The following is a 27,998-nucleotide window of genomic DNA, read 5'->3' as shown; positions in this document are numbered from 1 at the left end:
TCACTTGTCACATAAAAACTTTTTATTACACATTAACACGAAGAAAGAAAAATAAAATACAAATCCAACAAAGGGCAAGAAAAATAAAACAAGAAAACCAGAGGATCCTTAGACAACTCTTACAAGTTCCTGGAGTAATCATGATGACAGTGATGATAGCTGCTCAGGGACAACGATAGTTAAGTGTCCCCGGGGTGCGGGATCTGTGCGGTGGAGCCAACGTGGAGGGTCCCGAGTATACAAACTGCTCAGCCACATCATGCAATAAAGTCCAGAGGCCTGTTGAACCCTCCTTTTCTATTCATGTACTGTCTGCATTATAAACACAAAAGGAACAATATTAGAGGATTTACCATTATTTTATCACTTTCAAAAACAAGTCAGGGAAACCAACATGACAGATCTGCATGACTTGTGAAATTGTCTGCAGATTTCACTCTACGGCATTACAAAGCCCTGTACATGGAAGAATCCACAGTCACAAAATACCGGCTATTTATTAGATTGCAAAAATAAAAATCTCATCTGCATGTCTTGGATTGACAAATATTATATTATAACACATTATATATATTTATTTTTATTTTTTTCTGTAAGATGTATGATGGCTTTATTTGTACGACGAGTTGTAGTTTTGTATGACATCGTTCATTTTACCATCTAATGTAATGAAACACAGCAAAAAAAAAAAAAAAAAACACTAACTAACCAACTCCATCATTTATTGTGTGTTTTATGTTCTTACGGCATTCATTGTGCGGTAGAAATGACCTGACAAGATGATTCTCCAGGTCAGCACAATCTGGATGATGCCAAACTTAAAAGTTGTCTTCTGTTAGTAATTTTAGTGGTTTAAAAAAAAAAAACAAAAAAAAAAAAAACAAATAAAATCAGAAAATAGCAATATAAATTTTCATTTATTTTTACATCTATGGAGCGGTGTGTGGGCTTGTTTCTTTGTGAGTAACTAATTTTTATTCATAGCATTTTGGCATACTTATGTTATTTGAAATTGCTTTTCAATTAAAAAAAAAAAAAAGTGTGACAGCCAAAAAAAGGGCAATTCTGGAGTTTTTCTTTCTTTTTATTTTTTTGATGTTTAACATATGGTTTAAATAATTTTTGTTTTTTTTTTTTGAATAGAGAAAACAAGGGCGATTTAAGCTTTTATATATTTAATATATTTTTGTTCATTGTTGTACGGATCATATTTTATTACTATTATCCTTAGGATAAATAAACTCTTATATACCGTACTTAGATGTAAACTGTGAGATCTCACGGGAAGCTCTCTCCTTCTGTACCACTCAGTGTCTCTTTTTGTTCAAGATTCTTTTATTTGTTTTTGAATACCCCCTTTCACATGTAAAGTGCCATGGAATAAATGGTGCTATAATAATATACTTATAATAAAGCAGGAAATATTTGTGAAGTGTAAAGGAAATGATTTATGGTTTTCTAATTATTTAAAAAATCTAATATTGAAAATTGTGACCTGCATTTGTATTCAGACCCCTGAGTCAATTCTTTGTAGGACCACCTTTTGCTGCAATTATTACTGCAAGTCTTTTGGGGTCTGTCTCTACCAGGTTTACACATCTAGATGCTGACATTTTTGCCACTTCTTTGCACTCTAGCTCAGTGAGATTGGATGGAGGAGTCTGTGAACAGAAATTTTCAAATCTTGTCACAGATTCTCAATGGGATTTAGGTCTGGACGGTGACTGGGCCATTCACACATGAACATGCTTTCATCTAAACCATTCCATCTGGCAGTATGTTTATGTTCGTGGAAGCTGAACCTACATCCCAGTCTTAAATCTTTTGCTGCGTCTAGTAGGGTTTCCTCCAGGATTGCCCTGTATTTAGCTCAATCCCATCAACTCTGACCAGATTCTCTGCCCCTGCTAAAAAAAAACCATCACCACATCATGATGCTGCCACCACTATGTTTGAAGGTGGTGTTTTTAGCGTGATGTGCAGTATTAGTTTTCCACCACACAACATTTTGCATTTATAGAACAAAAATCAAAACAAATATAACAGAATATCCAGGCTGAGAGGGACTATAGCCCTGCTCCCTACGTGAATGCAAGTATGCGGCCAATTATGGTAATGGGTGTATTACTCCCAGAACATATGGACAACTAGAGGACATGGAGTATAATGAACACCAATCAATTGAAAAGATAAAACAGTCATTTTATTAATGCATTTAAAAATCTGTAATACAAGCCCAATCACAAGGCGAAATACAAAGAGGAAAAGATACAAGGAACCTGCTAGCACAGCAGGCTATCAGGACCGATAATATAACGTACATACAGGTAAGTATGGCAAATCCTGAACCGGGGAGGGGGGGGGGGGGGGGGGGGAAGGAATAATCCGAATAAATCTAACATCCAGGTTCTATGCAAAGACTCCTGTAGACGCTGCCATAAACAATAGGATCCCCAAACCCCCCTAAAGGTCCCAATGGAATGCCATCACTCACCCATAATCAGTGGTATTCAAGGTCCTCCTGCTGTGACCCCTTGACGCGCGTTTCGCGTAAGTGCTTCTTCAAGAAGGGGAGTCACAGGAGTCTTTGCATAGAACCTGGATGTTAGATTTATTCGGATTATTCCTCCCCCCCCCCCCCCCCCTCCCCAGTTCAGGATTTGCCATACTTACCTGTATATACGTTATATTATCGGTCCTGATAGCCTGCTGTGCTAGCAGGTTCCTTGTATCTTTTCCTCTTTGTATTTCGCCCTGTGATTGGGCTTGTATTACAGATTTTTAAATGCATTAATAAAATGACTGTTTTATCTTTTCAATTGATTAGTGTTCATTATACTCCATGTCCTCTAGTTGTCCAAACATTTTGCATTTAGCCCAAAACATTGTACTTTGATTTTATCTCACCAGAGCACATTCTTCCACATGCTAGATGTGTCCCCTTCATATTATTTTCGAAAACTGCAAATGGGAATTTGTTGTCTGGTGTTTGATTTCATGATGTGGTTTGATCCCTAATGTTCTCAAACAAATGTCTGAGGCCCTCACATTTCTGCATCTGTGTTGCCGCCATCTTAACCACATGGGTCCACTGCATCCCGATAGTGCATTTGTTTGGAGGCCTAGGCAGGTAAGCATCTCTGCCGTTTTGCTGTTTTTTGAATTTTTGGAGGATCTCTGAATCCTCTTTGTGCTGTGTTTAAAGTTATGAAATGTCCTAAAAATGTCTGTTCTGTTCCTGATCTAAGGATCTTGGATTTTAGCCGACATGAATCTGTGCTGCACTTTATGTACATGATCAGAAGTGACCAGTGCTGTGGGGTCATAGCCGAGATGAATCTCTGCTGCACTTTATGTACATGCTCAGTAGTGACCAGTGCTGTGGGGTCGTAGCGGAGATGAATCTGTGCTGCACTTTATGCACATGCTCAGTAGTGACCAGTGCTGTGGGGTCATAGCTGAGATGAATCTGTGCTGCACTTTATGTACATGCTCAGTAGTGACCAGTGCTGTGGGGTCATAGCTGAGATGAATCTGTGCTGCACTTTATGTACATGCTCAGTAGTGACCAGTGCTGTGGGGTCGTAGCTGAGATGAATCTGTGCACTTTATGTACATGCTCAGTAGTGACCAGTGCAGTGGGGTCGTAGCTGACATGAATCTGTGCTGCACTTTATGCACATGCTCAGTAGGGGGCAGTGCTGTTGAGTCGGAAGTTAGGGAAATGGAGGAGTCGGATGTTTCGCTTACTAACTCCACAGCCCTGACTATACTAAGGATAAATTACACACAGGATGACTCAATTTACTAATTATGTGCCCTCTGCAGGCAATTGGTCACTCAGTATTTTATTTAGTGGTACCAAACTACAGCAGGTTTTAGAGAAATGCACGTCACAATCATAAGATTTATAAAATAATTAGAAAATCATGTATCATGATTTACACTTCACAAATACTTGCTGCTTTGTGTTGGTATACAAATAAAATCCCCCCCCCAAAAAACCATATACCGTAAGTTTGCCGATGCAACGTGAAAAATCTTGGCAACTTTCAAGGGGTATGAATACTTTTTCAAGGCACTATGCTTAGTGTCAGGCCGGGATCACACACAGCGAGATACGGCCGAGTCTCGCAGGTTAAAACCAAGCTCTGGCACCGGCACTCCAGAGCGGAGCGTGCGGCCGCACAGCAATACATGGAGCCGCACGCTCCGCTCCGGAGTGCCAGTGCCAGAGCTTGTATTTAACCTGCGAGACTCGGCCGTATCTCGCTGCAGTGTGACTCCGGCCTAATTGTAGTTCTACTATGAAGCCTCACACAAGTAACAGGATGTAAACAACAAGGCACTTTAGCAGACCCTCAGCTCCCTACAAACAAGTGGGTGCATGTGCGTGCGTGCGTGCATGTGTGTCAGTCAATGTATCGGCATACCAGCAAACAGTAAGAGGCATCTAAATGGTTAACCCTGGCAATCAAATAGCATTTGCACTTTTGTATCAATGCGGACCCCAATTCATACAATCCAAGTGAGTAAGGGTCTGTCCACAAAAAAAAAAAAAACCTGTTCAAACCAAGAACAGGTACTTGGCGCGGCCAAGCTGTTCAGTACATCGAATGAAGAAAAAAGAACGGCACTGAGTAGCGTGCTTTGTTGCATTTTTTCGTTCTTTTAATGTTCAGTACATCGTCTTAACAACTTATTCGGAATCCTTCTCCGTCCCCCTCTTGACTGACAGTTCTAGCTACATAGGAGTCAGAGAGGGCGGAGATTGAAGGAAAACAAATCGGAGAGAAGGCGTACTCCCTGGGCTTGGTTTGAACAGTCATTGTTACCAAGACTCCCTTTAACGTTACTAGCCAAATGGACACAAGGAAAGTCCCACTGTATACATAGGAGATGCAATTCACAAGTCGTGGAAAGCTGAATGAACATTCCTGAGAAACTAATGGTGGCCATATTGGTTGTCACCCCAATTTTGGGGGAAATAAGAAATTGGTATTTTGGTGATATCGAATTACAATTAAAATCACAATTTACTACAACAATACATCAAAATCCTTGTCACATACTGTTTCAATACAGGAAAACAGAGGCTGCGATAAAGCGATTTTCTGTTCTTATCCCTACTGATTTTTATGGATTGGAGAGGGGACGTCGTGCTTTTCTATACAGGTTTTTGCGGCATGGTCCCAGGACTGCGGAGCATGCCGACCCCGTTAGTCTCTGGCACTGGGCACATAATGGACGCGACTTGTACAATGTCGTCTGGAGCTTGCCATTACTGAACCCGCGGGGCTCACGTCACTGCTCCATCCTAATCAATGTCTTCAGCACTAGTGCAGGAGTCTTAGAACGTTTTACTGTCATCTGTCGCCACTTTCATGCACATTTCAGCGTATAAGAACGATGGGCTCAATCTTATATTCTCCCAATTACAGAATTATCCAGTTTCCGCTGATCTTTTGTACATGTGCTCTCGCTCGCGTGTGCCAGGACTGTCGCCTGGCAACCATTGTGTAAGCGAGCGTTCCGGACTGCCTCCATGTCACCTCAGCGGTTATTTTCGGAGATTCCTGCTAAGAGACGTTCCTGAGAATTATATTAATAAGCAATTGTTAGCTCTACACAATAAGGCATGTCCGCATGGATATATCTACTAGCTATTGAACCTGTTCTGTGAACGAGTAGCGAGCATTTTTATTGGTACATTTCCGGCACCAATTTTTAAAAGACACTGTCTGCAAGTTTGCATGTACAGTGTCTTCAATAAAATGGCGCCGGATAGCACGGTATGCGCATACGCTGACCCAAGCACCGTTTTATTGAAGTATTGTACTACAAAGTTAAAGGGAACCGGTCACCAGAACTAACGCTGTTAACCTGTACATATGCGGTTACTCTGCAGGTTAGTAGCGTTATTATGCTGCAGGCGCCTGAACACAGCCAAATGCAGCAGGGAGAAAATTAACTTTATTCCCCCACCAGCGTTCAGCTTCACTCACTACTCTGAGTATACAGAGCGGCCGATGTAACCGCACCCGCAGTCCGGTCTGACAGTCCCTCTAACATTGAGGCCGGCTGTCAGTCAGGGCCGGGAGCGCGGGAACAGCCGCGGTTCTGTGTTCTCAAAGCAATGACTGAACCCGTGGCGCCCCCGAACCCATGATTGAATCCGAACACTGGCAAGGGGGAATAAAATTTATTTTCTCCAAGCTGAATTCGGATATGTGCAGGCACTAGGCAGGATAAAAACGCAGATTAACCCCATAGCTGCAAGTTAATAGCGTTATTTCTGGTGACCGGTTCCCTTTAACATAGTTAAAACATGTACCAATAAAACCACCCGGGCATAGAACAGGTTCAATAGCTAGTCCTGGTATACGCTCCCCCCAGCCCGGGAATACGCTCCCCCCAGCCCAGTATACGCTCCCCCCCCAGCCCGGTATACGCTCCCCCCCCAGCCCGGTATACGCTCCCCCCCAGCCTGGTATATGCTCCCCCAGCCTGCCTGCCCTTCTGTTAACAGTTCAATACATACAAAACAAACAAACCCTCCTACTCAACCTCCCCAGTCTGCCCTGCAGCGCATCATGTGCATTAACCCCTTACTGGCATCGGACGGAATAGTACGTCCAATGGCAGTATCCCTGGCTTTGATGTGGGCTCCGGCGACAGCTGACATATGCCCGCAATAGGGACGGGTGGAATCGCGATCCACCCTCGCCTATTAACTAGTTAAATGCCGCTGTCAAACTCTGACAGCGGCATTTAACATGCGCTTCCAGTAATCGCACTGGAAATCTGCCCATCGGTGACCCTGGTCATGTGATCGGGGGTCAGCGATGCGTCGGCATGACAACCTGAGGTCTCCTTGAGACCTCTATGGTTGTTGATGCCGGATTGCTGTGAGCGCCACCCTGTGGACAGCGCTCATAGCAACTCAGCTACATAGAGGCAGTATGAGCATCGCCTCTATATAACAGAGCCGATCAAGTTGTGGCAGCTTCTAGCCTCCATGGCAGCATGCCAAAAGTTTTTTAAAAAATTGTTTTTAAAAATATGAAAAAAAAATATAAAAAGTTCAAATCACCCCCCTTTTGCCCCATTCAAAAAAAAATAAAAAAAAAATCAAACACATATTTGGTATTGCCGTGTTCAGAATCGCCCAATCTAGCAATAAAAAAAAAGGATTAACCTGATCACTAAACGGCGTAGCGATAAAAAAAAAGTAAAAACGCCAGAATTATGTTTTTTGGTCGCCGCGACATTGCATTAAAATGCAATAACGGCCGATCAAAAGAACGTATCTGCACCAAAATGGTATCATTAAGAACGTCAGCTCTGTGTGCAAAAAATACCTCACCCGACCCTAGATCACGAAAAATGGAGACGCTAAGGGTATAGGAAAATTGGGGGGGGGGGGGTAAGGGGGTTCAGCAAAGATTTGAATTTTCTGTCACCACTTAGGTAAAAGAGAACCTAGATATGTTTGGTGTCTATGAACTCGTAATGACCTGAAGAATCATAATTGCAGGTCACTTTTAGCATTTAGTGAACCTAGCAAAAAAGCCAAAACAAAAGTGTGAGATTGCACTTTTTTTTTGCAATGTCACCGCACTTGGAATTTTGTTTCCTGTTTTCTAGTACATGACATGGTAAAACCAATGGTATCGTTAAAAAGTACAACTTGTCCTGCAAAAAATAAGCCCTCACATGGCCATATTGACGGAAAAAATAAAAAGTTATGGCTCTGGGAAGGAGGGGAGCAAAAAACGAAAGCGCAAAACCGAAAAAAGCGCCGGGGGTTAAATATTGAAATAAAATAGCGCAGGAGTCAGCACGTGTGCATACTGCGCTCTCCTGTGCAATTTTGCTGAAGGCATTGTATGAGAATTTGAGATCACAGTATTCGCAGGCGCTAACTTCGTCGCCACACTCCTCCAGCCTCGTCCTCATGGCTCTGGAGATAGGTGCTCACACCGGCACCAGAATCCTCCTCCCTGTTATCACAAGGCACTGGACCACAGGTGTATCAACAATGGATGAGTCCTTCTGACTCCGGCCACACTGTGCAGGCAATACCGGCTACGGATAGAAGGATGGATCCAGCATTATATATTAAACTAGATGGTTGCCCGATTCTAACGCATCGGGTATTCTAGAATATGTATGTCCACGTAGTATATTACCCAGTCACGTAGTATACAGCACAGACATGTAGTATATTGCCCAGCCACGTAGTATATTGCCCAGCCACGTAGTATATTGCCCAGCCACGTAGTATATTGCCCAGCCACGTAGTATATTGCCCAGCCACGTAGTATATTGTCCAGCGACGTAGTATATTGCCCAGTGACGTAGTATATTGCCCAGCCACGTAGTATATTGCCCAGCCACGTAGTATATTGCCTACAGCACAGAGCCACGTAGCATATTGCAGAGCCCATGTAGTATATTGCCCAGCTATGTAGTATATTGCCCAGCCACGTATGACACAGGTTAAAAAAATAAAAAATAAACACATACTCACCTTCCGCAGGTGCGTTGTAGCACTGTCGCCTCTGTGGGGTGCAGGCGGCATCTTCCGGTCCGAGGGTGTGCCGACGTCTTGTTGTGCAGGACCTGCCGTGACGTCGCGGTCACATGACCGTGTAGCGGTCACATGACCGTGACGTCACGGCAGGTCCTTTTCGCGCATGCGCACAGGACTTGTTATGACGTCGCGGTCACATGACCGTGACGTCATGGCAGGTCCTTCTGCCAGACCATCCGTGCGACCGGAGCGTGTCGGTTGCAACGCGAGGAGCGGGAAAGGCGGCGTAGGTGAGTATATAATAATTTTTTATTTTTTTAATTATTTTTAACATTCGATGTTTTTACTATTGACGCTGCATAGGCTGCGTCAATAGTAAAAAAAACGTGGTCACACAGGGTTAATAGCAGCGGTAACGGACTGCATTACACCGCGGTCCGTTACCGCTGCCATTAATCCTGTGTGACGGCAGACCGGAGGGGAGTATGCAGGCGCCGGGCAGTGAGTGCGGGGAGTAAGGAGCGGCCAGTGCGCGGACTGTGCGCGTCGCTGATTGGTCGCGGCAGCCATGACAGGCAGCTGCCGAGACCAATCAGCGAACGAATAACCGTTACAGAAGGACAGACAGACAGAAGTACCCCTTAGACAATTATGCATATAGATATATATTTATTTAGATTTTTTTTATTTTTTTATTATACTCATTGTATAGATCAGGCCTGCACAACATGCAACCCATTAACGATGCTCCTTCTTCCCATATTCAAATGTATTTGCATCTTTTAGATGCAAATACATTTGAACACTGTGGCGTCATGACAGGAGCAGAGAGAGCACTAGTCAACCCCCGCCCCGACGTGCCGCAGTGTGAGGAGGTCATCGCACTGCTGACGGCGCCGCACAGGCAGAGGAGACATCGGGCTCTGGTAAGTGCTTCCATGAAGTAGATGTAGCCACAGATTAAGGCTATGTGCACACGTAGGAAAAGAGGTGCAGAATTTTCTGCACAAAATCCGCTTCTCCTGGCAGAATCCACAGCCGTGGATTTGCCGAGGTTTTTATGCGGATTTTGTGGGGTTTTTATGCGGAATTGATGCAGATTTTGTGCGGATTTTCTGCAGTTTTTGCCACTGCAGATTTTTATCATGGAGGGGTGCAGAAACGCTGCAGATCCGCACAAAAAAAGTGACATGCACTTCTTTGAAATCCGCAGCAATTCCGCACTGATTTTTCTTTATCCCATTGAATAACATTGTACTGTACATCACAGTGCGGATCTGCAGCGTTTCTGCACGGAAAAATTGGCTGCGGATCTGCAGCAAATCCGCGTCGTGTGCACATAGCCTAAGGCTGCCATCACACTAGCAGTATTTGGTCAGTATTTTACATCAGTATTTATAAGCCAAAACCAAGAGTGGAACAATTAGAGGAAAAGTATAATAGAAACATATGCACCACTTCTGCATTCATCACCCACTCCTGGTTTTGGCTTATAAATACTGATAGTGTGACGGCAGCCTAAGTGTTATGTTATTTTAGAGCAGGTGCCAAGGCGGGAAAAAGGGTAGAGTTACTAAAAAGGCACATAATGGGGCAGTTTGGGACATAATGGGGCAATTAGGGTGGATTGTGTAAGGGGCATAGTATAGCGAGGGGCAGTGGGAACCTTGAAAGGGGCAGTTTGAGGAAGATATGGAAAGTGATAGTTTTGGGGGGGAAATTATGGAGAGGGGTTGTGTGGGGGAGATATTATATAAAAGTGCAGTGTAGGGACATATTTTGGAGAGGGGGTGAAATAGGGGATGTTACACAGATTGGCAGAGTGGGGGGATTTGGAGTAGTGCAGTGTGTCGGGGGGTGTATTATAGAGGGGCAGCATGGGGGAAGTATTTGAGAGCGGCAGTGTGTCGGAAGGCATTATAGAGATGGGCAATGTAGGTGGAACATTTTGGAATGGGGCAGGGGGGGATATTTCAGAGAAGGGTAGTGTGTGTATGCGGGTGGGTATTTTGTGCAGGAAGCACAGTGAGGGGAAATTATTTATTCAGTGGCAGAGTATGGTAGATATTTTTAATTATGGAGAAGTATAATTTTGGTATGCTTTTTTTTTTTTTAGTAGCTCGGTGTCGGGATGTGCTGCTGAAAACGAAGAAGAGGCAAGTCTGGAGAGAGAAGCCTGAAATTCCATAATGGCGCCTGTGCTACAAAAGGGATGAGAACGACTCCAAACAGAGAAGAAGTCATTCATAATATAACCGTATGTAAATGTTTATTTGTGATACCGCCTGTGTCTCATCAGTTCCTGTATGGGCTGCAGTCTGATGATAACTCCCAGCATCTCCTTACTATTGTTAAAGGACCTACTGGGTATTGTAGGTTAATGCAATTCAAGTACACTGCTCAAAAAATAAAGTGAACACTAGAATCCCACATCCTAGATATCTCTGAATGAAATATTCCAGTTGTAAATCTTTATTCATTGCATAGTGGAATGTGTACATAACAATAAAACATAACAATTATCAATGTAAATCAAAATGAATATCCCATGGAGGTCTGGATTTGGAATGATGCTCAAAATCAAAGTGGAAAATCAAATCGCAAGCTGATCCAACTTCAGTGGAAATGCCTCATGACAAGGAAAAAATCCTCAGTAGTGTGTGTGGCCTCCATGTGCCTGTATGACCTCCCTACAATGCCTGGGCATGCTTCTGATGAGGCGGCGGATGGTCTCCTGAGGGATTTCCTCCCAGACCAGGACTAAAGCATCTGCCAACTCCTGGACAGTCTGTAATGCAACATGACATTGGTGGATGGAGCGAGACATGATGTCCCAGATGTGCTCAATCGGATTCAGGTCTGGGGAACGGGAGGGCCAGTCCATAGCTTCAATGCCTTCATCTTGCAGGAACTGCTGACACACTCCAGCCACATGAGGTCTGGCATTGTCCTGCATTAGGAGGAACCCAGGGCCAACCGCACCAGCATACGGTCTCACAAGCGGTCCGAAGATCTCATCTCGGTACCTAATGGCAGTCAGGCTACCTCTGGTGAGCACATGGGAGGGCTGTAAGGCCCTCCAAAGAAATGCCACCCCACACTATTACTGACCCACAGCTAAACCTGTCATGTTTAGGATGTTGCAGGCAGCAGATTGCTCTCCACGGCATCTCCAGACTCACATGAGCGCAGTGTGAACCTGCTTTCATCTGTGAAGACCACAGGGCACCAGTGGCGAATTTGCTAATCCTGGTGTTCTGTGGCAAATGCCAAGCATCTTGCACAGTGTTGGGCTGTGAGCACAACCCTCATCTGTGGACGTCAGGCCCTCAGACCATGGAGACGGTTTCTAACCATTTGTGGCCTGCTGGAGGTCATTTTGAGGGCTCTGGCAGTGCTCCTCCTTGCACAAAGGCAGAGTTAGCGGTCCTGCTGCTGGGTTGTTGCCCTCCTATGGCCCCCCTCCACGTCTCCTGGTGTACTGGCCTGTCTCCTGGTAGCGCCTCCAGCCTCTGGACACTACGCTGACAGACACAGCAAACGTTCTTGCCACTGCTTGCATTGATGTGCCATCCTGGATGAGCTGCACTACCTGAGCCACTTGTGTGGGTTGTAGAGTCCGTCTCATGCTACCACGAGTGTGAAAGCACAACCAACATTCAAAGGTGACCAAAACATCAGCCAGAAAGCATTGGTACTAAGATGTGGTCTGTGGTCCCCACCTGCAGAACCGCTCCTTTATTGTGTCTTGATAATTGCCAATAATTTCCATCTGTTGTCTATTCCATTTGCACAACAGCATGTGAAATTGATTGGCAGTGTTGCTTTTTAAGTGGACAGTTTGATTTCACAGAAGTTTGATTTAATTGGAGTTAGATTCTGTTGTTTAAGTGTTCCCTTTATTTTTCTGAGCAGTGTATATTTGGTTTTGACCTGATATTACAATTGATCACTGTACTAAGTTTGGAGCTGCATTCATGTACTGATGGTATTTCTGGGGCTGCATTCATGTACTGACTGTTTATTTTGCTGCATTCATGCATTGAAGGTAGTTCTGGCGCTGTATTCATGTATGGATTGTGGTTCTGGCACTACATTCATGTACTGATTGTGGTTCTGGTGCTGCACTCATGTGCTGATGGTTGTTTTGACCTTGTACTAACGTAGCAATCCATAACGTGTTTCATGGCTATGTTAAAACTTAAAAAAAAGAGTAAAAACGTAGAGATTTGAGATTATGAGGAGGATTTGGCGAGTTTAAGTTCTGTGTAAGTCAGTGTGTGTTTACCCTGATCTTTTTTAGCAGAAACACTCTAAATCATTCTCAAATACTCAAAATGTGGTTCTCGTGATGTATTCATGCAAGTATAGCTTAAAAAAAATAAATAAAAGATTGAGGCCCTTGGGATTGGATCAGTATGGCAAGGTGACCCTTAGACAAAAAAAAAAATAAAAATGTTGTGCACGCCTGGTATAGATGATAAAAATAAAAAAAAAGAAATATTAGAAAGGTAATCGTAAAAAAAAAAATGATTCAATGAAGAGTTAACATTTTCTTGCACAAAAAGGCGCCACTTGGTGTTTAATCCCTTCCGGCACGATGACATACTAAAACATAATGGTGTGGAGGCAGTGTGTATGGCAGGCTCAGGAGCTGATCCACACCCATGTCCAGAGATGACAGCTGTGCCATTCTCTGACAGCAGCAAGTGAGCAATCTTACGGGTCGTCCATTCGGGAACCCATTGGCCCCTCATGACATGATCACCGGGTGACAATAAGTTACCATGGCATTGAAAGGTCTGCTGAAAGCCCACACGGCTGTCATGTCTGTGCTCCTATGAATCCTAACTTTCAACATATATATATACTACATTACTATAGTATTGCAGTATATATCACAATGGCAGGCTCATGTCTTGTAGGGGGTCAAAAAAGGGAAGTATTAAAGGGAACCTGACCCCCCCCCACCCCCCAAGCGTTTTTAACTAAAAGAGCCACCTTGTGCTGCACTAATGCTGCATTCTGACAAGGTGACTGTTTTAGTTCGGGTCCCTGCAAACATCGCTTTTATAATGTGCACCCTCATACCTCGAATTAGACCTGGGGGCAGGTCTTTCCCCCCTAACACAGACGCACCACAGCCGTCACTCAGGGCGCCGCCTCCTCTTCCTTCATTAGCGTTCCCGGTGCCTGTGCTGTTTTTTGTTTTTGTTTTTTCGGGCATGTGCAGTTGCGCTGCCCTTCGAACTTACAGCACAGGCGCCGGGGATGCTAATGAAGGAAGAGGGGGCGGCACCCGGCGCGTAGAGGCCCTGAGTGACGGCTGTGGTGCGTCTGTGTTAGGGGGGAAAGACCTCTAATTCAAAGGTATGAGGGAGCACATTATAAAAGCGATTATCGCAGCGTTTGCAGGGACCCGAACTAAAAGACCCACCTTGACAGAATGCAGCATTAGTGCTGCACAAGGTGGTTCTTTTAGTTACAAACGCCTTGTGGGGGTGACAGGTTCCCTTTAAATTTAAAAATAGACTTTTTTTTTTTTAAATAATTTTAAAACATTTTTTCCCAGTTAAAAAATAAATACCGTATATACTCGAGTATAAGCTGACCCGAGTATAAGCTGGGTAACCTAATTTTGTCACAGAAAACTGGGTAAGATTATTGACTTGAGTAGAAGCCGGTATGCATGGCTCCCCCCGTCGATGTCCTGGTATGTGTGGCTCCCCCCGTCGATGTCCTGGTATACGTGGCTCCCCCGTTGATGTCCTGGTATGCGTGGTTCCCACCCGTCGCTGTTCTGATATACGTGGCCCCTCCGTCAATGTCCTGGTATTTGTGGCTCCCTCCCGTCGATGTCCTGGTATGTGTGGCTCCCTCCCGTCGATGTCCCGGTATGTGTGGCTCCCCCCCGTCGATGTCCCAGTATGCGTGGCTCCCCCCCCCAATCGCTGTCAGAAAATGTGTGGCTCCTCCCCCCCCCCCTTCGTCGCTGTCCTGGCATGCATGCTTCCCATTAAAAATACAAACATCCTACTCACCCTCCAGTGTGCCCTCGCAGCACCTCGTTCCGGCTTCCAGCAGCTCTTCCTGTGCTGAGCGATCATGTCGCTCCGCTCATTAACGTAATAAATATTCCCTCCACGCCTATGGAAGTAGAGACACGTGCATATCCATTACCTTAATGAGCAGTGCCACGTGATCACTCCGCATAGGAAGAGCTGCTGGAAGCCACCACCATGAGATGCAGCGAGGGCACGCTGGAGGGTGAGTAGGATGTCTTTTGGAAGCCGGCGGCTGCAGCTGTCACTGTGCGCTATAAGAGAAATGAATATTCACAAGCTATAGCCCTAGCTGCCGGCTCCTGCCTTGGTGAGTCGACTAAGCTCTAGGGGCGCCAGCATCTTATAATCGGGGGACACCTATTTAAACGTATTGTTCAAAGTAGTTAATGCCATTATTTAGTGGATATGTTAAGCTCTGTTCACAGGTGTGGACTTACCTGTATTTTCGTTTTTGAGACACATTTATGGCATATGCATTGACAGATCCATCTACTTTCTTTCCCTGAAAAAGAGCAAAGAAGTGAATACGCACCCATTTAACAATATGAAGGAACGCGAACGCAGGTTAATTTCCATGCTGCAAATTTTTTACAGTACTTGGAAGAGATCCGTTAAAATGTAATCCATTTTGAATGCTACTTATTCCACATTTATGTCCCGAGTCAATTTACCCTTAGGGTGCAAGGCAACATATCGTATACACAGGGGTAATGTGCCGTGACAAGTGTGATACAACACAAATAAAACACTAAAATTGCATTACCTTGGTGGTATCGAATGTACTAAAACCCATCAACTTCATCATTTCTATCTCCTCTTCAGTTTTCCCTTCGAGATCCTCCGCTGTAGAGAAATAAAAAAAAATACATGGTTTGAAAACAATCACCAACAGAATTCTGGAGTTTAGCAAGAATGAAGAGACAGTGAAAACAGGGGGAAATCACTATTCCTGAGCATGCCTTACTGTCTCAGTGGGTGGTTAAAAAGCTGCAGGTCGCAGTGCAGAAAATATTAAGACGAATCCCACCACCACTCTTTTCCAGTAGGAAAAAGAACTGACATTCTAAACCTCTTGATGTAGAATTACAGTTAACATATGGTGTAGTGAGGAATCCTAAGATGCAGGAAGCTCCAGCATTAAACTTCTTTTGAAGCAGGGGTCCCCTGCAGTGCCGAAGAGGATGTCTATTGTGAGGAAGACAGATTTATAGATGAACTACTGTTCATCCAGGATGAAGTTGCTATGGTGAAAGAACTTCCCCCAGACTTGGTGTCTCCAACAGAAAGTTATGAATATTAGGGTTTGAATAAATCTGATATTCATGAGACATACTGTACATCTTCAACTTCAGGAGTAATCGAGGAAGAATATGCATATTTTCTCATAACTGACACCTGCTTATAAGCCCCAAATCAATAGAGGTCAGATTTCAGAAACCAGCCATGTCATGTTTACCATCTTTGGAAAGGTAAAATCCCGATACAAAATATGGTGGCAATCTCAAGCTTTTGCGATCGTCAGAAGTGAAGATATTGTGAACGTTGAGAATTTCCTAAAATCCGGAAGGGCTGAGAAAATTCTCACAACCCAGCCCTCGCAAGGTCAGCAAGAGGGGTCAGGTGAGTGTGGGTGTCACTCAGGTGCTGATAAAAGGTCAAGGCGAATTATGATCTCTGTTCATGTATAGAGATACATATCAGTGTATGCCCGACTCCTGTCACTGTACATTTTTCAAAGTGCTCTCCTTCTCTAAGCCGAATCATCTCTGATCAGTTTAGTAAGTTTCTTTTTTAATCCTGTTCATTTTATGTAATTGTACATGCTGTATTGCTTTGACCCCTTAGTAAAATCTTTTGTATATATAAAAGAACCTGTCAGCAGAAATAACACTGTTAACCTGTAGATATGCGGTTAATCTGTAGGTGAACAGAGTTATGATGCTTTTCGGTGCATGCTCATAGCCAAATGCAGCGGGGAGAAAATGATCTTTATTCTTCCTGCCAGCATTCGGTATTCTGTCAGAGGGGCGGCGTCGGTTCCGTAACCACATCAGTTCTACATTGCGGCCAGCTGTCAAAGGGTCGGGGGCAGAGTTACAGCGGCCGCTCTGTTTTCTCAGATCATGACTGAACCAGCGACTCTCCGCCCCTATGACTGAATACCGGATGCTGGCAGGGAGAATAAAGATAATTTCCATTCGGCTGCGAGCAGGAGTCAGACAGCACATTACACTCCGATAGGCAGTTAATCTGCAGGTTAGCAGCATTAGTTCTGGTGACCGATTCCTTTAATGGGGAGAAAACTGCAGTGAAAAAGATGAAAGAATTTACATGAAGAATTCCGCCATGTGACTGCAAATCCCATACACTCCGCCACGTGACTGCAAATCCCACACATTCCGCCACGTGACGGCAAATCCCAGACATTCTGTCACGTGACTGCCCGCTCGCACAGGGAATACCTATAGGATCATGACAGCGTGCGCAATAAAAATCATTATTCTGCAGTCACATTATGTGACTATAGACTGACTGCAAGCCCAAAAAAGTTGTTTAAAGCAGAGTTTTTAAAAGGGTGATCTCCAAACTTACAGTACTATTCAAATAGGAAAAGGCTATTCATCAAAAAATTGCTGGGTGAACAAAAATGTAGTTTTGGCATCAGTTAGGCTATGTGCACACGATGCGGAATTGCTGCGGATCCGCAGCAGATTCTTCCGCGCATAAACGCGGCAGATCCGCACTGTGATGTACAGAACAATGTAAATCAATGGGGTAAAAAAAAAAAAGCTGTGCGGAAAAAATCAGTGCAGAAATGCTGCGGATTTCAAAGAAGTGCATGTCACTTCTTTTGTGCGGATCTGCAGCATTTCTGCACCCCTCCAAGTTAAAAATCCGCAGTGGTGAAAACCGCAGAAAATCCACACAAAATCTGCATCACTTCCGCATAAAAAACGCACAAAATCCACATAAAAACCACGTCAAATCTGCGGCTGCAGATTCTGCCAGGAGATGCGGATTTTGTGCAGAAAATTCTGCACCTTTTTTCCTACGTGTGCACATAGCCTTACAGTGATTTTTCACTTCCGGAGATCTCACCAACCTCTGACACCATATGCAGAGATGTGATACAATAGGATGACTGTGACAAGATGTGATCGTGCCATGTCACAACAGTGCAGCCCATGTCATCATTTAATTTAGGGATCAGCAACCTGCAGTACTCCGTCTGTTGCAGAACTACAAGTCTGAGAATTCCCTTACAGCTCGAGGTTGTCAGGCTACATCACGAGTTGTAGTTTCACAACAGCTGACGTGCCGCAGGTTGCTGATCCCTGAGCTCGCTCTTTTGGCACAGAAAGCCCCAGATCATTTATCGGAGCACATAATCTAACAAGTCTGACTTATGTATTACAGTCTCTTTATTTTTATTGTTGTTCACCCTTCGGCACTTTACCACCTTACCCCTACCAGTACAAAAAAATAAAACACTTTAATTTTGCATGATCGTGCACTCCCATTTCTAGGGTCTGCCAGCGCTGGCGCAGTCACATAGAGCTTCTTCCTTTTAGTCATCACTTTACACAAGCTCACCTGCGATCTGCCGCTCCTTCACCACTTTGGAATCTTTACCGTCTTTCTTGTCATCCTTAAGTCTTCCAGGAGAGAGGGAGGAGGACCTGTGCCTGCGGGGTGACCTGATAACCAGAACAGATTGGTCTCAAAGCTCTCATTTATAGTTTACAGAAACTAGCTTCCATTTGGACTAGAAAGGCAATATGAGAATTGGCAGCCAGCACGAGGCGCCACCGCCCCAGCAAGCACGAGGCGCCACCGCCCCAGCCAGCACGATGCGCCACCGCCCCAGCCAGCACGAGGCGCCACCGCCCCAGCCAGCACGAGGCGTCACCTCCCCAGCCAGCGCGAGGTCGCCACCACGCCAGCCAGCACGAGGCGCCACCACGCCAGCCAGCACGAGGCGCCACCGCCCCAGCCAGCACGAGGCGCCACAACGCCAGCACAAGGCGTCACCTCCCCAGCCAGCACGAGGCAGCTGGGAAGGCAGTTTTGATATACCGTGATTAGATACTCTAAAGTCCTTTATATGACCAGTCCCTAGTGTAGCAATATAAGGCCGAATTCCCACATCCATTGGTCACAGTGGTTGAATCGCAGACAGGCTGCACATATGAATAGGCTATTAAGTTCGGGTCTGGAGACCGGCGATCACGGTCCATGTTCAGGCTGCAGCACAAGAAAGTGTGAATCCAGCCTAAGCCTGATCTCATGATCTGCTGCAGTTAATGCCACACACGCTCAGTGTCTGTACAGGTGCTGAGTGCACAATATACATTTACATACACACACACTTAAGAAAATATTGCATAAAAAAAGGAAAATCTACCATCAAAAGCAGGTGAATGTAATTGACCACAGAACCACGATACCCCATGTAATGTTTGTACCTGGAGCGGCGCCTGTGTGGGGAGCGTGACCGGCTTCTCCGTCTCTCCCGGGACCTGGAGCGCTCTCGCCTCCTCCTTTCACGTTCTCTAGACGTGGATCTGGAACGTCTGCGCTCTGCAGTGAATAACAGCGACAGAAAGAAAGAAAATGAAACATTTAACAAACTGATTTTTTTTTTTTCAATAAAAAGGCAGACACAGGACATCTATATACCACTGCTTGTTTTTTAGCCCTTAAAGGACCGGGCGACTTAAATTTTGCTCTTTTGATTTACTCCCTTCTTCCAAGTGCCATAACTTTATTTTTCCACCTGTGTGAGGGTTTTTGTTTTTTTTTTATGGGGCGAGTTGTAGTTTGGAATCCCTGCATTGACGTTAATAATGTAATGAAATACTGTGTAAAAAGTACCCCAAGCGTTGTGAAATAAAAGTTTTTAAAAAATCCATCATTTTTTGGGTTTTGCTTTTATGTTGTTTGTTGTGCCGCCTAGGTGGCAACATGATTTTCCGGGTCAGATAATCTCTATCTCTGATCAATTTTTTAGAGGGGCAGAGAGGACTGTGGGAAAGGTAAAATTTAAATTCTGGCATTTTTCTTTTTTCTCCCGTTTTCTTTTGTTCCTATTTAATATTTTATTACGCCAATTATGAGTGCAGCATAATAATGAAGCAGCTAGTCATTCTGGACACCGCTCCGATAGGTGCCGTGGGGTTCGGGTCGCACCTCATCCGCCTGGATTGACATGTTGTGGCCCTGCGAGTTTTGCGCCGACATCAGCCTGTGTGATAGAGCAGAATATACTGGAACACCAGAATATACGGACATATTACAAGCGCTGCTCCCCTGAGTGTTCTGGTTTTGTGTTTTTTTTTCCCAATCTGCTATACAGTTTCAGAGATATGGGGCTTTTTATTCACTACTAATTGTAAGGGTATGTGCACACGTTCAGGATTTCTTGCAGAAATTTCCTGACCAAAACCGGACATTTCTGCCAGAAATCCACATGCGTTTTTTTTCGCGTTTTTCATGCGTTTTTTCCCCAATGCATTAAATAGCGGGAAAAACACGAAAAATCCGCAAAATTAATGAACATGCTGCTTTTTTTTTACCGTAATGTGTTTTTTTCGCGGAAAAAAACGCATCATGTGCACAAAAATTGCAGAATGCATTCTAAATGATACGATGCATATGTATGTGTTTTTTATGCGTTATCGCGAAAAAAACGCGAACAAAATGCGAAAAATCCTGAACGTGTGCACATAGCCTTAAGGTTTTGCCTAAGTGAGTGTGGTTTATAGAGTAATTATGCAGATCTGACTAAACACACGCCCCCTGAGCATCCTGTAAGTCACTCCCTATTGTAAAAGACTAGAAAAATGAGCACTAAATAAAATCTCTATTTCTGGAACTGGAGTCTCACTTCTTGCAAATACCTTTGTTCTAGTGTGAAACAATGCAGATTTTCATACAAAACATAGTTACACTGATTCTGGACTGTCCATGTCTGCACAAATCTGGATTCCACGGAAGAGCTGCAATTAGAAAACCGCTGCTCTCAATGACAAATGTTTCCAAGCGTTTAGAGTGGTGTAGAAACCTCCAGAATTGGTCCCTCGAGCAGTGGAAACATTTGATATTCTCAGACGAATCATCGTTTACCCTATTTCCGACCTCCGGCCGAATGTACGTTTGGAGACAGAAGAAAGAAGCATTCCATCCAGACTGCCCTCTCCCAACCATAAAACATGGCGGTTGTCAAATTTTGTTTGAATGCAGATTGCACATTTTCTGTTAGTACAATAAACCTCATTTCAAGGCAGAAACATTACTGTGTCCAACAGTTATTAGATATATGAAAATGAATATATATATATATATATATATATATATATATATATATATATATATATATATATATATATATATATGCATGCTATTGAACCCGTTCTACGCCCAGGTGGCGAGCATTTATATTGGTATATGGTCTCCATCCTGGTATGTGCTGCTCCCATTCTGTCATGTGCTGCACCCATCCTGCGTCCCCATCCTGTCATGTGCTGCTCCCATCCTGCGTCCCCATCCTGTCATGTGCTGCTCCCATCCTGCGCCCCCCTCCTGTCATGTGCTGCTCCCATCCTGCGCCCCCATCCTGTCATGTGCTGCTCCCATCCTGCGTCCCCATCCTGTCATGTGCTGCTCCCATCCTGTCATGTGCTGCTCCATCCTGCGCCCCCATCCTGTCATGTGCTGCTCCCATCCTGCGCCCCCATCCTGTCATGTGCTGCTCCCATCCTGCGTCCCCATCCTGTCATGTGCTGCTCCCATCCTGCGCCCCCCTCCTGTCATGTGCTGCTCCCATCCTGCGTCCCCATCCTGTCATGTGCTGCTCCCATCCTGCGTCCCCATCCTGTCATGTGCTGCTCCCATCCTGCGTCCCCATCCTGTCATGTGCTGCTCCCATCCTGCGCCTCCATTCTGACATATGCTGCTCCCATCCTGCGCCCCCATCCTGTCATGTGCTGCTCCCATCCTGCGTCCCCATCCTGTCATGTGCTGCTCCATCCTGCGCCCCCATCCTGTCATGTGCTGCTCCCATCCTGCGCCCCCATCCTGTCATGTGCTGCTCCCATCCTGCGTCCCCATCCTGTCATGTGCTGCTCCCATCCTGCGCCCCCATCCTGTCATGTGCTGCTCCCATCCTGCGTCCCCATCCTGTCATGTGCTGCTCCCATCCTGCGTCCCCATCCTGTCATGTGCTGCTCCCATCCTGCGTCCCCATCCTGTCATGTGCTGCTCCCATCCTGCGCCTCCATTCTGACATATGCTGCTCCCATCCTGCGCCCCCATCCTGTCATGTGCTGCTCCCATCCTGCGTCCCCATCCTGTCATGTGCTGCTCCCATCCTGCGTCCCCATCCTGTCATGTGCTGCTCCCATCCTGCGTCCCCATCCTGTCATGTGCTGCTCCCATCCTGCGTCCCCATCCTGTCATGTGCTGCTCCCATCCTGCGCCTCCATTCTGACATATGCTGCTCCCATCCTGCGCCCCCATCCTGTCATGTGCTGCTCCCATCCTGCGCCCCCATCCTGTCATGTGCTGCTCCCATCCTGCGCCCCCATCCTGTCATGTGCTGCTCCCATCCTGCGCTCCCATCCTGTCATGTGCTGCTCCCATCCTGCGTCCCCATCCTGTCATGTGCTGCTCCCATCCTGCGCCCCATCCTGTCATGTGCTGCTCCCATCCTGCGCCACCATTCTTTAATTTGCTGCTCCCATCCATATGCCCCATACACTGCTCCATAAAGGTTTATGGCCCCCATAAGATGCTCCATGGTATATGTCCCCGTACGCTGTTCCATAAAGGTTTATGGCCCCCATAAGATGCTCCATTGTATATGCCCCCGTACACTGCTCCATTATGGTTTATGGCCCCATAAGATGCTCCATTGTATATGCCCCCGTACACTGCTCCATCATGGTTTATGGCCCCATAAGATGCTCCATTGTATATGCCCCGTACACTGCTCCATTATGGTTTATGGCCCCATAAGATGCCCCATGGTATATGCCCCCCGTACACTGCTCCATTATGGTTTATGGCCCCATAAGATGCTCCATTGTATATGCCCCCGTACACTGCTCCATTATGGTTTATGGCTCCATAAGATGCTCCATTGTATATGCCCCCGTACACTGCTCCATTATGGTTTATGGCCCCATAAGATGCTCCATTGTATATGCCCCCGTACACTGCTCCATTATGGTTTATGGCCCCATAAGATGCTCCATGGTATATGCCCCCGTACACTGCTCCATTATGGTTTATGGCCCCATAAGATGCTCCATTGTATATGCCCCCGTACACTGCTCCATTATGGTTTATGGCCCCATAAGATGCTCCATGGTATATGCCCCCGTACACTGCTCCATTATGGTTTATGGCCCCATAAGATGCTCCATTGTATATGCCCCCGTACACTGCTCCATTATGGTTTATGGCCCCATAAGATGCTCCATTGTATATGCCCCCGTACACTGCTCCATTATGGTTTATGGCCCCATAAGATGCTCCATTGTATATGCCCCCGTACACTGCTCCATTATGGTTTATGGCCCCATAAGATGCTCCATGGTATATGCCCCCGTACACTGCTCCATTATGGTTTATGGGCCCCATAAGATGCTCCATAGTGTATGCCCCCGTACACTGCTCCATTATGGTTTATGGCCCCAATAAGATGCTCCATTGTATATGCCCCCGTACACTGCTCCATTATGGTTTATGGCCCCCATAAGATGCTCCATGGTATATGCCCCCGTACACTGCTCCATTATGGTTTATGGCCCCATAAGATGCTCCATTGTATATGCCCCTGTACACTGCTCCATTATGGTTTATGGCCCCCATAAGATGCTCCATGGTATATGCCCTGTATGCTGCTGCAATATATGAAAAAAAAAATAAAAAAATACCATACTCACCTATCGTCGCTGGGCGCCGAGTGCTGGGGGGCCTGAGCAGGCGGGGACACCGGCGCGCTGTGGGGGTCAGGTGCCGGTATCGCCGCTAGTTCAGGCCCCCCAGCACTTGCTATATTCACCTGGCCCCGTTCCACCGCTGCGCGCCGCCATCTTCCGGCTCCTCTGGCTGTGACTGGTCAGTCAGAGGGCAGCGCGCATTAAGCGCATCATCGCGCCCTCTGAACTGAACGTCACAGGCAGAGGACCCGGAAGTTGGCGGCGTGCAGTGGTGGAACGGGGCCAGATGAATATAGCCGATACTTACCCTCCTGGCGGTCCCTGCCTCTCTGTTGGAGATCGCGGTGTGCGTTCAGTGTTTACGCATGCCGCGATCTCCTGGGAGCGTCACTCTGTGGGGGCCAGACTGCACCAGCGCTTGCGCAGTCTATAGAGGCTTCGGACAGAGTGACGCTCCCAGCGTTATATTATAGGTTATATTATAGAAAAGAAAAAAAAATTATATATATATATATATATATGTATTTATTTGCATACTTAAAAAAGTGTGCAACAACTGAAATTATGTCTTATATTCTAGGTTCTTCAAAGTAGCCACCTTTTGCTTTGATGACTGCTTTGCACACTCAAGAGGTAGTCACCGGGAATGGTTTTCACTTCACAGGTGTGCCCTGTCAGGTTTAATAATAAGTGGGATTTATTGCCTTATAAATGGGGTTGGGCCCATCAGTTGTGTTGTGCAGAAGTCTGGTGGATACACAGCTGATAGTCCTACTGAATAGACTGTTAGAATTTGTATTATGGGAAGAAAAAAGTAGCTAAGTAAAGAAAAACGAGTGGCCATCATCACTTTAAGAAATGAAGGTCAGTCACTCTGAAAAATTGGGAAAACTTTAAAAGTGTCCCCAAGTGCAGTTGCAAAAACCATCAAGCGCTACAAAGAACCTGCCTCACATGAGGACCGCCCCAGGAAAGGAAGACCAAGAGTCACCTCTGCTTCTGAGGATAAGTTTATCCGAGTCACCAGCCTCAGAAATCGTAAGTTAACAGCAGCTCAGATTAGAGACCATGTCAATGCCACACAGAGTTCTAGCAGCAGACACATCTCTACAACAACTGTTAAGAGGAGACTGTGTGCAGCAGGCCTTCATGGTAATACAGCTGCTAGGGAACCACTGCTAAGGACAGGCAACAAGCAGAAGAGACTTGTTTGGGCTAAAGAACACAAGGAATGGACATTAGACTAGTGGAAATCTGTGCTTTGGTCCAGGGTGGATTTGATTTAAATCTAACTGATTTAAATCATGATTTAAATCACTAGTCAGTAAGGCTTGATTTAAATCAGTGATTTAAATCAAAGTTTCTACCTAACTGAATTTGACTCCGCAGAGGTCCCAGCCTCTTCTTCACAGCAAAAATGTTACAACATGAACAGAGTTGAGAAAAAGACCTTAATCCTATTGTTCTACAAACCTATGAATACAGAATCAACCCCTTCATCTTCATCACCGCACTTCTCATGATGTTGCCTCATTCGCGCCACCAGGCCTTGCATCTCTTTGTTGCATCGTTTGCATTTTGCACGCATGCCTGCCTTACCGATAGGCGAAGGAGCTTCATTAAAATATTCCCAAACTGGGTCTCTTTTACGGCCTGCTGCCATTATAAGGAAAGAATGTAATAAACCTCAGATCGTACACACAAACAGATCCAGACTTGTCTGTCTGTGGCTATGCTGCAGTATTGTGCTCAAAGTTTCACTTTCATTTTCTTGTCTGCTTGCCCTTCCTCCTCCTCACACTTAGATTCACATTCTTCTTGTGTTGTGCAGATCTATTCCACTCCAAACAATCAGAAACATATTGTCTAACTTCTTGGACTTGGCACTGAAGGGGTTGATTCTGTATTCATAGGTTTGTAGAACAATAGGATTAAGGTCTTTTTCTCAACTCTGTTCATGTTGTAACATTTTTGCCGTGAAGAGGAGGCTGGGACCTCTGCGGAATCAAATTCAGTTTTGAGAACTGCGCAAGTAAAGCGAGCGTCTGTGATAATATAGGAGAGAAACTGCCCACTAATCCTACAGAAGCCTCTGGAAGAGCATGGCATTGTGAATGTTACACATATACAGCCTTTATTCTACTGAGTTAAACAACTCAGCTTTATCTCATGATGGAAGAACCTTTGGATGGTAAAATATTTTCCTCAAAAAGCAGTTTATTGAAAAAAATCCGATTTAAATAAAAAAAATCCGATTTTTTTTTTTTTTTAAACATTGATTTTTATCCACCCTGCTTTGGTCTGATGAATCCAAATTTGAGTTCTTTGGTTCCAACCACCGTGTCTGTGTGACGCAGAAAAGGTGAATGGATGGACTCTACATGCCTGGTTCCCACCGTGACGCATGGAGGAGGTGTGATGGTGTGGGGGTGCTTTGCTTGTGACATTGTTGATAATCAAAATTGAAGGCATAATGAACCAGCATGGCTACCACAGCATCTTGCAGCGGCATGCTATTCCATCCGGTTTGCGTTTAGTTGGACCATCATTTATTTTTCAACAGGACAATGACCCCAAACACACCTCCAGGCTGTGTAAGGGCTATTTGACCAAGAAGGAGAGTGATGGGGTGCTACACCAGATGACCTGGACTCCACAGACACCAGACCTGAACTTAATCGAGATGGTTTGGGGTGAGCTGGACCGAAGAGTGAAGGCAAAAGGGCCAACAAATGCTAAGCATCTCTGGGAACTCCTTCAAGATTGCTGGAAGACCATTCCCGGTGACTACCTCTTGAAGCTCATCAAGAGAATGCCAAGAGTGTGCAAAGCAGTCATCAAAGCAAAAGGTGGCTACTTTGAAGAACCTAGAATATAAGACATAATTTCAGTTGTTTCACACTTTTTTGTTAAGTATATAATTCCACATGTGTTAATTCATAGTTTTGATGCCTTCAGTGTGAATGTACAATTTTCATAGTCATGAAAATACAGAAAAATCTGTAAATGAGAAAGTGTGTCCAAACTTTTGGTCTGTAATGTATGTATGTATGTATGTATGTATGTATGTATGTATGTATGTATGTATGTATGTATGTATGTATGTATGTATGTATACACCTTGCTGAGAGATTTGTACTTATAAAAGGGACTGTGTCTGACAGCCGGCTCCCAGCTCCTGCAGCTGCTGACTCTGCAATGGAATTTTTAAACATCACTGATCAATATGTGAAGCAGCCCGATGTGTAACATTAGCAGTCCGCAGTTATATGAACAGGAGCTGCGAGTGCTCCACACTGCAAAAAAGTGGCCATATGAAGTTGTGTTTTATGCAGGAAAAACAGTATTTTTGGTGCCGTTTAGGCAATAAATAAAAGTTACTCTTTAATTTATGGGTTTTTTTTTCCAGCACGGCCATAGGCGACGACACTGTCCACCATTGCGGTCACAGGAACTGCGCTGCCCACCAGCATGGCCAAAGAACTACTCAGAGCGCTGCCCACCAGCACGGCGCTGCCCACCAAAATGGCCACGGGCGCCGCCCACCAGCACAGGCCACGGGCGCTGCCCACCAGTACAGCCGCTGCCCACCAGTACAGCCGCTGCCCACCAGCACAGACCACGGCCGCTGCCCACCAGCACAGGCCACAGCCCACCAGTACAGCCGCTGCACACCAGCACAGGCCACGGGCGCTGCCCACCAGTACAGCCGCTGCCCACCAGTACAGCCGCTGCCCACCAGCACAGACCACGGCCGCTGCCCACCAGCACAGGCCACAGCCCACCAGTACAGCCGCTGCACACCAGCACAGGCCACGGGCGCTGCCCACCAGCACAGGCCACGGCCGCTGCCCACCAGTACAGCCGCTGCCCACCAGCACAGGCCACGGCCGCTGCCCACCAGCACAGCCACGGGCGATGCCCACCAGCACAGGCCACGGCCGCTGCCCACCAGCACAGGCCACGGCCGCTGCCCACCAGCACAGCCACGGGCGATGCCCACCAGCACGGCCACAGGAGATGCCTGAGAACGGTTAGTCAAGCAATTGCCTGATGACCAATTCCTGGTAACAACCGCCATTAATAACGCAGTCGCCGTTATGCCCGGCATAACAGTCAGTGACCTCTGTGTGTGATTAGACACGGATATTAGTTCTCACCTCTCCGCCGCTCCGGGGACCTGCTGCGGCTGCGACCCATCTCCACAAAACACCGGAAAAACACGGCCCGGAAATTCCCGGCTACTGCGCTCACTCACTCATAACCGCTCCCACAGCAACGAGCCCACAACACAAACGTTCCGGGGAGATTAATGAGTTATGGACATGATCCTGCAGGGGGCGCTGGCGAGACCTCCCCGTAAAGCGCAGAGAATCACAGGGGGAGGGCGATGTACTGCGCTAGGCGGGGAGCGAGTTGGCACTTCGAAAGTACGTAAAGTGTAGAGGGAGG

General features: G+C 45.8%; 1 protein-coding gene across 1 annotated transcript; it reads right to left on the bottom strand.

Annotated features, from left to right (window-relative positions):
• SNRNP27 (small nuclear ribonucleoprotein U4/U6.U5 subunit 27) lies at positions 1 to 27,978 on the bottom strand. Its single transcript, XM_069766535.1, has 6 exons — positions 27,707 to 27,978; positions 19,068 to 19,182; positions 18,196 to 18,299; positions 15,365 to 15,444; positions 15,039 to 15,103; positions 1 to 312 (listed from the first exon to the last, which is right to left on the bottom strand). Exons 1-6 carry the CDS (start codon positions 27,744 to 27,746, stop codon positions 258 to 260), a joined length of 459 nt encoding a protein of 152 aa, XP_069622636.1. The 5' UTR covers positions 27,747 to 27,978; the 3' UTR covers positions 1 to 257.
• Positions 27,979 to 27,998: the final 20 nt, after the last annotated feature.

This window comes from Ranitomeya imitator, chromosome 4, assembly GCF_032444005.1.
Source record: "Ranitomeya imitator isolate aRanImi1 chromosome 4, aRanImi1.pri, whole genome shotgun sequence".
NCBI classification, from domain to species: Eukaryota; Metazoa; Chordata; class Amphibia; order Anura; family Dendrobatidae; genus Ranitomeya; species Ranitomeya imitator.
The sequence above is the reverse complement of the archived record's forward strand: the minus strand, read 5'-3'. Positions and strand labels throughout refer to the sequence as shown.